Source organism: Buteo buteo, chromosome 23 (assembly GCF_964188355.1).
Source record: "Buteo buteo chromosome 23, bButBut1.hap1.1, whole genome shotgun sequence".
Taxonomy (NCBI): domain Eukaryota; kingdom Metazoa; phylum Chordata; class Aves; order Accipitriformes; family Accipitridae; genus Buteo; species Buteo buteo.
The window spans coordinates 6,529,560-6,543,470 of NC_134193.1; the positions used below are offsets into that span (position 1 = coordinate 6,529,560).

At 54.3% G+C, this 13,911-nt stretch overlaps 1 protein-coding gene across 2 annotated transcripts; it reads left to right on the forward strand.

Annotated features, from left to right (window-relative positions):
• Nucleotides 1-1,231: 1,231 nt before the first annotated feature.
• On the forward strand, nucleotides 1,232-12,494 carry MYBPH (myosin binding protein H). 2 transcript variants are annotated; one of them, XM_075056192.1, is made up of 11 exons: nucleotides 1,232-1,728; nucleotides 1,968-2,102; nucleotides 4,020-4,187; nucleotides 6,774-6,862; nucleotides 7,891-8,086; nucleotides 8,430-8,569; nucleotides 8,719-8,878; nucleotides 9,742-9,878; nucleotides 10,318-10,504; nucleotides 11,661-11,702; nucleotides 12,242-12,494. In XM_075056192.1, the coding sequence occupies exons 1-10, from the start codon at nucleotides 1,446-1,448 to the stop codon at nucleotides 11,669-11,671; spliced, it is 1,506 nt and encodes a 501-aa protein (XP_074912293.1). In that variant the 5' UTR covers nucleotides 1,232-1,445; the 3' UTR covers nucleotides 11,672-11,702; nucleotides 12,242-12,494. The 2 variants fall into 2 exon arrangements, with proteins under 2 accessions (XP_074912293.1, XP_074912292.1); XM_075056191.1 differs by having other exon boundaries at nucleotides 12,283-12,494.
• Nucleotides 12,495-13,911: the final 1,417 nt, after the last annotated feature.

Consider the following 13,911-nt stretch of genomic DNA (forward strand, 5'->3'; position numbering starts at 1 on the left):
CTCTCCCTCCCCTTCCTGGGTGACCACAGCTCCTCCCACCTGGAAAACCACCCCCTTGTTAACAAAGCTCAGATCATCTGGCCCTGTCAGAGTAAACAGCTTCATGCTCTGGCTGTCTCAGAGATACCTCTTGACCCTGATGTCCATGTTTGGAGGTGTTTCCCAGGGAGCACGAAACCGCGAGCCTTTGGACCAATGCTCAAGAGAGCCGGTCTTGCTTGGCTCCTCCGTAGCAGCATCCCTGGAGGCAGGCAAGTAGCTGAGGAACAGGAGAAAATGCTCTGTCAACTCAAATTTGAGGAAGGTTGAGGAATTAAACCCTAGGTTACAGAGACATTTTTAGTAGCATCTCATGCATATAGCATGGCAAGTGAGGAAAAAAAGGACAGGCAGAGCGTGAGCGGGGTTATATCCTATAGGACTAATGCGACTTTCCTGGGTCAGTGAGGGGCTTTGGGGCAAATCTGAGTTTGAGGGCTAACAGAAGGGTGGTCGGTCACAAGTCCTGGGGTGACCAGACTCCATGGACAAGGTCCTGGTTGAATGGGCAGGGCAGAGGCTGGAGGACATGGCATAGGGCTGGCTAGTGATTAATCTTCTCCAGGAATGTGGATCAGTGGTGTGAGCAGCTGGGTTGGTCCAGATGATCCCGAGTTGCCTTCCAACCTCAACAGTTTGGGGATTGAGGTGGAGGCTGAGGGAGGACATGGAGGGAGCAGAGGGGTCTAGGGTTACAGCAGGGACTATGGCAGGACATGGTAGGGAGCAGGTGGGTTTGGGGGGTTAATGCAGGATTAACAGGGAGGATTGGGGTAGGGGGTCTGATGTTAATGCAGCAGCTGGGGGAAGGCATGTGGGGCACAGGGTCAATGGGGAGGCTAGGGGGAGGACTTGGGGTGGCAGTGGGTGGCTGAGGAGGTTGCAGTGGAGGGGTTGGGAAGCCCTTAGCTAGAGGGGTGTTGGTGCTGGGGACAGGAGCCATGTCACCGAAGAAAGGTGACCTGGCCCTGGCTTTCCCAGTCCTGTGTGAGCCTGGGGGGATGGGGGGGGGGGGGCAGGACCATGTGCTACAGTCCCATAGGAGGGGGTAGGGGTGTGCTGCTGAATGTGCAGGTCCCGGGTGGCTATTCCTGGCGGTCTCCGCCTGCGCAGGCATATTGGTTTGCAGGGAGGTGACAAGTGCCAGCCGAAGCCTATAAAAATCTCCCAACCCCTGTTCTGGCTCAGTGACCTGGTTCCCCCCTCCCAGCACAGCCGTCCTGCAGCACATACCGTCCGTCCAGAGTGGAGACGCCTGGTCCAGAGCAGGGACCCCAACTTTGGAGTTGAGATCCCAGATCTGAAGGAGAGACCTTTGGTCTGGAGCAGGGACCCTGAAACAGAGCAGAGATCCCAGAGTAGAGACCGCGAAACATCTTCTTCCCCAGCCTCCAGGCTTTGCAACAATGACTGGCAAAACTGCACCTCCAGCCACAGAGCCAGCTCCGGCAACTCCGAAGAAAGAGCCAGTGCCAACCCCAAAGGAAGAATCAGCACCAGCCCCAGCTGCTGAAGAGCCCCCGGCCCCTGAGCATCCCCCTGCCACAGAGCAGCCCACAGTCCCCGCAGACAAGCCTGCTCCTGTCCCCGCGGCAGAGGTGACTCCAGCCCCCGAAGAAGGTCCCCCGGCTCCTCCAGCTGAACCCCAAGCCCCGGCCCCTGAACCTAAGCCTGAGAAACCGAAGGCAGGTGAGGACAGGACTGGGCACTGAAGTAGGGCGGGAGATATGCGAGGCTGGGAGGGGGCATGTGGGGGTGCCGGGGTGAAGGGACAGATGGATGAAGTCATCAAGGATATTTTTGCAGTGGCATAGGGGTGGGGGATTAAGAGGATGGGGGGGCTGAAGACCAAGATGGAGGTTGAGTGATTGCCCTCCAACAGCCCCTGTACTCGAGAGCCTGTCCTCACCACTGCGGGTTTGTTACAGAGCCGCCCAGCTCCCCCTTGTCCTTGGCTGTTGAAGAAGTGAGTGAAAACTCAGTTACGCTGACCTGGAAAGCTCCGGAGCAGACAGGCCATTCGGGCCTGGATGGATACGTGGTGGAGATCTGCAAAGATGGAAGTAGGCTTGGGCTTTCCTGCCTTGTAAGCATGGAGAGCTGGTGTGTTGCTGCGGAGGCGTGTGACAGAGCTGGGCAGAACCTGGCAGCGTGTTTCCCTGGGCACCATTTCCCTTTCCTTGCCCAAATGAGTTCATTTTAAATGGTCGTTTGTTTTTGTTTTTTGTTTTTTGTTTTTTTTTTTTTCTGTGGGGGAGAGGGGCTTCCCATTGGCTTCAGATAGTAGTGATGTCTTTAGCGTGGGGCTGAACTGGGTTTAATGTCCCTACCATGTCCAGCTATAGGGTGGAGGAGAGACCAGCATACCTATTGAAGATGGTCTCTGATGAACTCCAGCTCTGCAGAGACTTGGGGTTGGGATGGTGATACAAGACCTCGGGAGGAAGAAGATGCAATTCTCCCATGTTTGACCAAAATGAAGTGCAGAAGGAATGGGGGTAAAGTGGGAGGCTGAGGGAGGAAAGCATCCTGGGCAGCACAAGAGGGGCTGACATGCATCAGCAGGCAAGCCCTGCCCAAGCAAGATGGGGCTTGAGATGCCTGGAAGGAGGATGGCCGTGGTCGATGGAAGTTGGCTTCTGGGTGGCAACAATTATGTGTCGTTCTCCAGTTGCATTGCTGGTTGGTAGAATGGGGTAGATGGATAAGACTTGTGTTTTGGGCACTGTCTTGAAGCCCTGCTTGGCTTTGGGGTGAAAGTGAATGACCTGTGTGGCTGGGGTGATCTGCAAGGGGAGGCTGGGGCTGGTGGGCTGGGTGCTGCATGAGGTTGGAGTGGTTTTGGAGACCCAGGTGGTCCTTGGGGAACTTGATCTATGACCCTTGGCTGTTTAGCTTGTGCCAGGCACAATCAACACGTTTGGCTGTGGGAGTCTTTCATCATTGGACTGGGGATTGGGGAGGTATCCATGGCTGGATGGGATGCACGAGGAAGCCCTTGCATGGGACAAGGAAAGATGCAGCCATTCCTGGAGGATGCTGGCTGACAGCTACCCAAAGGTCACAGTTTTGGATGCTCTCCTAGCTTGCTTTGGGCTTGGCTGAGTGACAGATCTCTAGTCATTCAGTGATAACCACATGGGCTTTGTGACTGCTGTAATTGGGCTGGTGCAAGACCCTGGCTGGCTGAAATACGGTGACAATTGAGTGAGGGCTGGTTTGAGTGCTGTCAGTGGTGAAGGGAAGAGAAGCTGGTGGGATTTGGCTGGTCTGATGGCATTGATGGGAAAACCTTCTTGGTTTGAAGCTGCACATGGTGGCTTAGCAAACTAGCACATTGTGGGTTGCTCTAGTTGCCCGCCTGGGACACCCAGTTCTTTGGTGACTGGGGCAGTCTGTTTTCTGAGAACCCTCTTAAGATGTTCGGCACATTGCAAGGCTGTGTTAGCTGCCTGATGTGGGAGATCTACCTCTTGGCTGTGGAGTGAGTTTGAGATACCCCTTCCAGGCAGGAAGAACAGTTGGAGAGGTCTAGCTGGCTGGTGGCAGGTGATAAGCAGACCTTGCCCGATGTGGAGGATGTGCTGAGGAACATGGTGAGCCCCAGTGAGTTATCCTGGGGCGGTAAGAGGAGCAGACTGTCTGGCAGGGTGGTCAAAGGATCTTAACTACTTCTAGAAAAGCACCTGGAAGGTCAGCAGGGACCATGTTTGCTGGCCTAATGCCTTTTCTTACTTGCAAATAGCCTCCTGCTTAACAGTTGAGCTTCTGCCAGCATTTCATACCCCACTCTCCTTGGCAGGGTGGGGTGGCCAACCTCCCTAAAATACTTTTTCTGCTGCTGCCCCAAATCATTCAGCCTTTGCAAGGAAGGGGTTCTTTGCTTCTGGGTTTCATCCCCTATGGCTTGATCCTGCTGTTTGGGGTGTGTGTCTGTCTGTCCTTTGCACACCTGCAATGTTCTGCTGGGTTCATTGTAGGTACAGACTGGACAGCTGCAAACAAGGAGCCTTTTCTTTCCACCCGGTACACAATCCAGGACCTCAGCTCCGGTGACAAGATCCACGTACGGGTAAAGGCTCTCAGCACCAGCGGTGCCAGTGTCCCAGCTACTTTGGAGCAACCAGTCCTTATCAGAGAGATCCTCCGTAAGTACTGCTCCTGCCATGCATAATTCCCATGTGCTTTGTCAGCAGTACAAAGAAATCACAGTCCATCACTGCAGCCTGAGCAGCCTCTGCCCGCTCACACATCACAGTCCAGCCTTTGACCGAGCTGTTATTCTCAATAACTGTGTCCAATTCCCTTGGGGTGGGATGGAGTAGCTTCCCAGCCTCAAGACACTGATCTTGCAAATGGTGAAGCTTTGGTGGTGAAGGACTCAAAACGCAGAGCCACATTTTCCCATTTCATTGCAAGAGGTTAGGAACAGTCTCACTTTCAGCACATCTCCTCTTCTTGGCTGTGCTTACATCTCTAATATGCCATCACATACACATTGGACAGCTTTGTTTATTTAGCTAAGGAAAGTCAAGAGCTGGTAGTTGAGCATGGGAACTTTAATCATGCTGAACTCGCTAATGAATGGACTTGCTCCCATGCTTAGCAAGACTTGCATTCCTCCTGGGGTGCTGTGAATGTGCTGAGGCTGCTGTATGATTGCAAGGCTGGTTTTCACTTATCAAACAGCAAATATAGACTTATTTTCCCTTTACAAGGAATTATTAATGCACAAGTTTTCCTATTACTCAAAGAACACGTTGGATTTTTCAGCTGCTTAAAAACAGTAATAATAATAACAAAAGTTATTCCAGGAACCATCAGCTTTTCATAGGAAAAGGCTTGGAGAAGGCTATCAGCATCTGGAAAGGGTCCTGCAGGGTCCATTCTCTCAGTCTGCTCGGAGGAGGTGAACATGTCTTAGTTGTTGGTGTCTGCTGCCATGTTCACCTCCAGATCTCAAAGGCATTCCACCATACCTTGTGGGACTGGGGAAACTGAGGCATAGAGGGCTGGCATGATATGCCAAATACACAGCTCGTGTTTCCCACTTTAGTCCCATGCTGCACCCACCAATTCAAACCCCCTGTCCCTGCTGCCTGAGCTTTGTCCCAGCCTCTTGTACCGGCTGAGACGTGTAAAACCCAAAGAGCTGAAAGACCCACGCACAAGTTGCTCCTGTTCCACACCAGTGGGTGTTTTTTCTTCTCTCTTTTCTCTTTGCTAATTGAAACTCTTCATCAACAAACAGCACTTGCCTACTTTTGCATTTCATTTGAAATACAGCCCTATGCACACTGCCTGGCTTTGCTGAAGAGCAAATTAGCCCTCAGTGTCCCTCTGCCTCCCCATGTCCCCCCCAGTGGTGCTGGTGTGTGTTGGGTGCACGAGTCCACTCATCTCTGCCCCATCTTCTACCTTCTGGTCTTCACATTTTACTTGGGACTGCATTTTGTACCTCTCACCAGTTCATTTATAGCATCACAAGGGATTTTAAATAGCAGCAATACAGACAGCAGAGAGTTTAAAAACAGGTGGGATGAGTGGGTTTGGGAAGCAGAGAGAGACAAGGAGAAATCAGATGAAGATTTGGTGTGGGAGTCATGTTTTGCAGGGAGCTGGGGCAGAAAAAATGTCTTCCCACCCATGACAGCATGTCACCTGGGCCACCGATGACCTCGGCCAGCCCTCTCCAGCTAAGCAAGACAGGCGTGAACTGGGGAAAACACCCATGAATTAACATTCCTCCATCGAGGTCAGGTTTCTCTGCCCTGCTGAGACTGATGAGCCCAAGTGGCAGCATCGATGCATGGATCCCTGGAGCGAATAGCAGCATGAGCAGAGGAGGGACCGTCTCAGCTGTCGGTGGGGCCATCTGGGACCCCCCGGGCATGTCCCTGCCCTCCCCAGCCCACCACTGTCGTTTCATGCTCACAGCTGTTTAGCCATCGCTCAGTCCTGGTTTAATTCTGTCTGTGCCCCCTCCCCAGAGCTAAGCTCCAGCACGTTTAATCCAGACAGAGACACACAGCTCTTTTATGAGGGGCTCACGTAAACCCAATGCCTCTCCAAAAGGATCACCGAGAGGCACTGAGCCGGTAGGGTTACATGGCTGCTATTTTCACCCCAGGAAGGAGACACACACTCCAGTGGTTTTTTGCTTATCTTTGTTATGTTCCCTTGGGGACGTTAGCCTTCGTTTTAAGCCTGGGGTTTTCACAGCTCTGCTGTGAGTAACTATGCACCACCTTGGTCTCTCAATAGCCTTGAGCACACAGCGAAGGTGGAGGTCTGGCGAGCCTTGTCCTTGCTGGAAATTTGGTTGTGTGCCTCTGGAAGGTCTGCTTTCTGAGCTGGGGGAGACTATTTTCTAACTGGGAGATGCTGTCCTCTGCCTTGCTACCACATAGGCTGTGCTGTGCTTCTTCTGGTTAAGCGCCTGTTGGTCTCCATGTCCTGGCTATAATGAAGGGGGGTGAATGGTCCATCAGGGTGGTGCCATTGGGTTGGTGACCTGGTATCTCAAGGATGGGTATAATTTTGGGGTGCAGGCAGTGTGGTAGGCTGCCATGGCCCTGCAGGGAAGCAAGCACTGTCCAGGAGATGAGAGGGAAGAGGTGGCCATGTTTCTGGGTGGGATTTCTTGATGGCCAAGCAAGTGGATGTGTGGGGTGGGTCAGTCAGTTGGGAGCTGTGATTTCCTTGCCCCCAAGGCATGACTTTCTGGTCCCCAGAGCTCCCGAGGATCCGCATGCCCCGTCATCTGCGGCAGACTTATGTCAGGCATGTTGGGGATGCCGTGAACGTGATGATCCCTTTCCAGGTAGGTGGATGATTTGGGTTTTAATCCCCCAGGCTTCTTCATTGCAGATTAGCTTCTGCAGTGACTTTTCTAGCCACCATGACATGCCTGGGGCCAACTGTGGGCTGGCTTGTCCTGGTCTCACGGGCTAAGGGTGGGAGATGGGATGGGACCCTCTCTCCCATTCCTGCTGTGCTCCCATTTTTCTTCTGCTTTGTCTTTATTGATGGAGTTGGCAGTGGGACAACCCCAAACACACTAGAGCATAGGCTAGCTATTGCTGCTGACTCGGCCCACGAGCCCTGTTCAGCTCGTGCTCCTGGCCGAGCTTGGCAGGGATCTGGCCACATACCACAGGACCCCACAGCACAACAGTGGGGGTCCCCTTGGGGACAGAAGCTGTCTTTGGAGCAGGGCAGCCCCAGAGCTATGTGATGAGGGGAGTGATGCTGACACTGGTGGGCCAAGCTGGAGGTCCTCTCCTCAACTGATTTATTGCATACTGTCTGGGGCATCGCTAAAGCATCTCTACCACGGCATCTGGGATGGAGAAAACCAGCCTTGAAACATGCTGACCAAGCAGGGGGAAATGAGAGGCAGAAAGCTGTCCCTGAGATGAGGGATATGTCCATGCCATGTCTCATAGGCAGTTGGGAGCCTGTGCTGGCCATGCTCCAGGCATGAATTGGCGCTGGATGATGAATTCAGGCCCCTGCTGCTGGGCTTGAACCTGGGCTCAGTGCCTGGGTAACAGGAGCACAGCTCTGCCTGCAATGCCCTGGGCAGGTAAAGCTGGGCTTGCTCCATGAGGACTTTGGGGGACCAGCAAGTTCAAGCATCATCCCTGGAGTCTGATGGCTTCCCATCAGTGGGGCTGGCAGGGATCAGCTGTAGTTTCTTCCCTGGGGACTGCTGGATGGGAGAGGCTGTATCCAGGCCACTGCTGCCTGGACAAAGCAGGGTGGCTCTGCCCACCCGTCCTTCCCAGCAGGACCCATTGGGACCATGTGCTCAAGCGGCTCCTAACCTTCCTGTGGGGGTTGCTCCAGGGAAAGCCACAGCCTGAGGTGATCTGGACCAAGGGGAACCAGCCCCTGGACACCAGCCGGATCAACATCCGCAACACGCAGAAGGACACCATCTTCTACATCCGTGAGGCGCAGCGCAGCGATTCGGGCAAGTACGAGCTCACTGTGCGGATAAATGGAGCGGAGGACAAGGCTACTCTGGACATCCGAGTGATTGGTAAGGCTGGGGATGGGATCCTGCAGGATCACTCTGGGGCTCATTTCTGCCCCTGGGTTGGGGGATAGCTCTTGTTCTGGGTGGGATGGGACAGGGCCAGCAACAAGGCAAGGGACTCTGGGGTCCCTCTTCCAGTGGGATTTTCTCCAGGATCATGGAGGTGAACAACTCTGGTTGGGGATGCAGGGTTTCTGCCAGCCTGTGCCCACCGCAGCTTCTCATCCCTTGTGTGCTGCAACAGGGTAAGACGAGATTAAAAGTGAGGCGCAAGGGATGGTCAAGGCACAGAATGTTGTGGGGGGAGCAAATTAGGATGCCACCCTGTGAGGGTTTGTATTTGCAGAGCCACCAGGTGCTCCCCAGAACCTGAAGCTGGTGGATGTGTGGGGCTTTAATGTGGCCCTGGAGTGGACCCCGCCAGTGGACAATGGGAACTCTGAGATCAAGGGCTATGTGGTGCAGAAGTCAGACAAGAAGAGTGGGGTGAGTCTGCACACTCCTGGGCCCCCATGCCCTGATGCTGAGGATGCCCTGATGGGAAAGGGGGAGCTGCACACCCCTGTCTCCCCCCACACCTTCTCCATCCTTTGGACAACCTGCCTTTCCTCACCACTCTTTTTTTTCTCTCCCAGAAATGGTTCACGGTGCTGGAGCGCTGCACCCGCACCAGCTGCACCATCTCTGACCTCATCATTGGCAATACCTACTCCTTTCGGGTGTTTGCGGAAAACGCCTGTGGGCTGAGCGAGAAAGCAGCCGTCACCTCTGGAGTGGCCCACATCGAAAAGACAAGTGGGGACAAGGCCCTGGCTAAGGGGTTGGGGGTGGTGGTGGGCAAGAAGTGTTTTGTCCCCGTTGGGGTTAGTGGGACTTCCTTGGTGTTGTGGTGATGCTGCTGGGCTGGTCCCCAGGACATCAGGGGTCCTACAGGGACCTGCAGGGGTCAGGCTGTGCATTCCCAAGGCAGAGGTCCAGAGGTCCCCTGCCCTCCTTCTACCCCTCCTTTCTCCTCTGGAGAAGGCTTGTGCCATGGTCAGCCCCCCGGGAGGGATCAAGGCATGGACATCCCCAGGGTGAGATTGAAGCAGGAGCCAGGAGGGGTGAGGAACAGCCCTGGCCTTGGCCCTGCAGCTCAGGGCCAGCAGAGGAGGAGACCGCTGCAGTCGTCCATCTCAGGGCCAAATCTCCAAACCAGTATCCCTCAGCCCCATTCTTCCTCCATCTATTTCCATCCTGCTCCCTGGTAGGACACAGTGAGTTGGGGTCTTTGCCACCTGCAGAGCTTATCTCCAGCTCCTATTTCTGTGCACTGAATTTGGGGAGGGGGGGTGGAGTAGGAGATCCAGAGAGGTGCCTGGACTGGATCTGACATGCTGCATATAGCATGAATCACAGTGTTGGTTTGCAGACTGGCATCTCCTCTGTCCCCCACAGGGACTGGGCACTAACATGGCATGGTTGGATGAGAAGGAATTTATAGACAGGGCTGGTCTGAGCTGAAGGCCAGGTCCTCGGCTCAGGCTAGATGCTGTCTGGCTTGTTATGTGAGGGAGCAGAAGTATTTTGGGGTACCTTGGGCTGAATCCCTGTGACCATGTGCTGGTGAGCCCAGGAGCCTGAGCTCTGCCTCAACCTAGAATTAATTATTTTCTTAGAAACTGCTTACCAGCCAGAGAAGATCCCCCAACGGGACATGATGGAGCCTCCAAAGTTCACCCAGCCCCTGACAGACCGAACCACTACCCGGGGCTACAGCACACATCTCTTCTGCTGCGTCCGGGGCTTCCCCCAGGTCAGTGATTCCTCCATGGACAGCATTGCCTCCACATGTGGGCAGCCACCAGTGGGGTTTTTGCAAGGTGGCTGGAGGTGTTGAGAGATGGTTGGTCATGTTTGGCTAGGGCTGGATGAGGTTAGGGGGCTGCAGCTGCCCTCTGAGTCAAAATGGGGCAAGTTGGGGGTGTTTCTGCATGGAGATCGGAGATTGGTCTTAATTCAAGCCATGTCCTGTGTCCTTCTGCACTGGGCAAGGAAGTGTGGAGCAGTGGTTAGGGCTCAAGAATGGGAGATTTAGCACTTCAAACTACTTCTGACTGTGAATCCCACCATGGCCACCAGCTGCAGGCACGGCCAAGGCAAAGGCAGAGGGAGGTGGCTGCATTTTGGGGCCAGTTAGATTTCTCATTTCTCTCCCTGCCTTAAACAAATAAATAAATCCTGCTTCCTTCCAGCCCAAAATTATCTGGATGAAAAATCAGATGGAGATACGGGAAGACCCCAAATATATAGCGATGATAGAGCAGGGCGTCTGCTCCCTGGAAATCCGCAAGCCCAGCCCTTTCGATGGGGGCATCTACACCTGCAAAGCTGTGAACCCTTTGGGAGAAGCCTCAGTAGACTGCAAACTTGATGTGAAAGGTAAGATTGGCTGAGGATATAGAGGAGCATGTCTCCTTGCCTGCCTTTTCGTGTTCTCACTTTCACAATGGTGTGGTTCATCCCTGTTTTGTGTTGATCCTGGTGATGAGGGAGCCTGAGGATGCTGGGCAGCCCTGTAGAGCTGGATCTTCGGGCTTCTTGGGTTTATGGTCTTGAAGCATCTTGAAATCACCTTCCCTCATTCATGGCCAAAAAACGGGAAGGAAACCAGAAACTGCAGAGCCAAAGGACCAAAGGTGCTGGTGGAGGCTGGGACAGTTCCTTGCTCCTCACTGTGTCTACCAGCACTTGTGTCCCAAGCTATCCACAAACCATGCATGGGGGGGCTGCACTGAACCCCTTCCACTTGCACCTGGGTTGTTCTGATTTATGTCTCGGGATCCTGCCCAGACTCTCCAGCTCACATTTCCATGTCTCAGCAGAGCACCCAGCCCAGCCCTTGCATGGAGATGCCCCGCTTTGCTCCCTGCAGACGCCTCCCCTGCGTGCTGTAGACCTGCCTTGGCATGCAGGAGGATGCATGCCCACACACTACATGCATGTTCCCCAAGTGACAGTGTGTCCTTAGACATATGTAGTTTTTATTATTTCTCCTCCTGTGGCTTCTCAGCACATGCTTGCCCCAAGACATGCTCTGCCCTACTTCCCACGCAGGCAGGGCTCCAATCCGGCAGGTGCCTGGCACCCTCGGTCCCTGCTGAAGCTACAGGGCTGCTGGCATGGCACGGGGTCAGTGCTTGGCTCTGCGGCAGCTGGTGCCAGGGCTCCCAGCTGGTGCAGCGAGCACTGACCCAGCCAGCCCCGGCCACGCTGCCCTGCAGGCAGGGCTGTCAGTGCAGCCATGCAGGCAACACGGTGAAGTCGGCCAGGAGGATGAGCTTGGCGTTGTGCTGGGGACACAAAGCACGTAGGAATGACCCAGACTGAGATCCTGGAGGCAAGCCGGCCAGCAGCAGGCAGTGATGGTGGTGTTCGTGATTGCTTGGAGCGTGTGTGTTCAGGGATGGTGTGGGTAGGTGCACGTTGGTGTGCGCACATGAGCGGGTTGGTTATGCCCTGGCTCACTTTTGGAAGTCAAAAGGGGGGTAAGATGAGGGGAATTCAGGGGGTTTATATCTCCCATGCTCTCCTGCAGTGCCCCAGTGAGGACAGATTGGAGGGCAAGACGAAGAGCAAGGTAGGTTTGGGCTGGGGCTGCGGGATGGAGGGAGGGTGGATCACTTTGTCAGGGATGGAGTGGGTTGAGTGTCCTGGATCAGCCCTTGTCACCTGCTGATGGAGACCCAGCTCAGGTCTTCTTCATCCCATGGCTGGAGACGCACTGGTGGGGTGGAATGCTGCAGAGCCTGAGAGAAACCTGCCCCTTTGCAAAGTGGAGGGAGGGCTGTAAATATGGCCAGGAGGATGAAGATGCATGTGGAGACTGGTGTACCTGGCACATGGGCAGCACAGTGGGTAGAACCCCAGTTTGTAGGCAGGGCTCAAAGACCTGGGGCACCAGGGGTTGGATGCATATAAGGGTCAGGTACTGGGGCTGGGGGCAGCTATAAAGGGGTGTGAAATGGGGCTGCAGGGTAGAAAAGCAGAGTTAAAGAGTTGCACCTGAATTTTGTGGGGCAGGAGAGGGTGGAAGAGCTGGGCTGGGTTTGTCTTTCACTACAGCCATGGCTGGGATGTGGTTTCCCATCTCATCCCTGACCACTGGTCTCTCAGCAGTGATGCCCCCACAGGACTCAGATCTCATTCCTTTACCCCAGGTGGATGTTGCAGCTGCTGTGTGGTAGCATGGCACATGGCGATGCTCCTGGTCATGGCCTCTGCTGCCTGCTGGCCTGCCTCCTCCCTGGCAGTGCTCTGGGGGGGGGCCTGCACCTCAGCCTGCCATGGCATGGTCTTCTCTGAATGTGTCCTTAGCTATGACAATAAAACAAGCCCATGTGAGAGACTTTGGTCCTAATAAAAAAGCCCAAACCACTCTGTCCTGTTTATTATGGGGTTGGCTTGCGTGGGGGAAGGTAGAGGGGAGAGAGCTGCCAGGGATGCTACGGGTTCATATAGCATCCTACCAAACCATGGGTGGAGGAGATGGTTTTTGAGCTTGGAAAGAAAGGGCCAGCTTTATAAAACACATACAAAGATGACTAAACCAGAAGCAGCCCAACAAGGAGGATGATGGGGAAAAGTTTCCTTCTGGAGCTGGAGAATGATTCTGGCTGAGGAGGGGAAAAAAATAATAGCAACATCAGAACTGTGGCCTGCTGATGCTTCTTCATCAAAGCGCAATTTCTTTATCCATGCCAGTGATGCAATGATCCAGCCACAAACTGCCACCAGCATCCCCTCCCCATGGCATGACACGGCAGGGTCAGGACATGTTGATGTGTTATCCGGAGAAGGAGGAATTGGCCCTGTTTGCTACCAATAGCTCATGTGCAGAAAGATGACTCGTTACTTACAGCTCTGAGACAGCTCAGGTCAGATGCTGTTTATTAACAGAGAGCCTAGACAGATCCATCAAGTTGACTAAGTGCATCGTTAACCAGGGGTCAGCAGTGTGGTGTACCTCCTCTGCCAGCACAACCTCCCTCTTGGGCTGACAGATCTGGCACGTGGGTGAGGGCAGGAGCTTTCCCAGCCCCATGCCAGCCTGGTCATGGGGCCAGACCCAGATCCTGTCCTGAGAAAGGCATATCCCTGTAGGCCCTGGCAATGCAAATGTGGGTGCAAATCCAGCCTGAGCATCCACAGATCTGAGCCCAGCCTGCCCTTGGTGCCACTGGAGAGCAAAGCCAGGCAGTGCCTATGGCTAAAATAGCTGACCCCTCTCTGCAGCATCTCTCCTGCAGCCCCTCTGCTTTGTCCACATCTGCCCCCAGCCACGTACTCTCCATGTCCAAACTGAAGTCCATGGGGGTATTGCTGTTCCCAGGGGCTCAGCACTGGCACAGCACTGTCCACACCAGACATTGTTTCCACCATCAGAGGGCATTGTCAGATTAATTTTTATCCCAGCTGATGGTCAGGCTGGTTTATTGAGGTTGTTGGGGTTAGCGATGATGCCACCAGCATGGAGGTTGCAGTCCAGATGGCAAGTTGAGAGCAGGCCTTCCCCTGGCATGCTCACACCTGGCCTTGGACACTCATGGGGATGTGCTGGCCTTCTTGAAGTCCCTGGCATCTCAGCATGTCGCTTTGGCCAGTGGGAGCCTTGAGGGACAGAGGCTGGGACTGGGCTGTAGTAGATGGGGGTTTGCTAACACAAAGAAGCAGCAGCATCTCCAAGACTGTCATGCTGCACACCATGCCCTTTCCAGACTCTTAATGCAGTCCTACAGGGCAAAGACTGTGTTTGTAACCCCACAGGGGACCAGGGTGGGTAACAGCAT

Excerpts from the sequence above, each read along its gene's own strand:
- MYBPH (XM_075056192.1), top strand. The coding sequence starts at position 1,446 with ATGACTGGCAAAACTGCACCTCCAGCCACAGAGCCAGCTCCGGCAACT. Across the intron at positions 2,103-4,019 it reads GGAGATCTGCAAAGATGGAA|GTACAGACTGGACAGCTGCA; the intron begins GTAGGCTTGGGC and ends GGTTCATTGTAG. Across the intron at positions 6,863-7,890 it reads ACGTGATGATCCCTTTCCAG|GGAAAGCCACAGCCTGAGGT; the intron begins GTAGGTGGATGA and ends GGGTTGCTCCAG.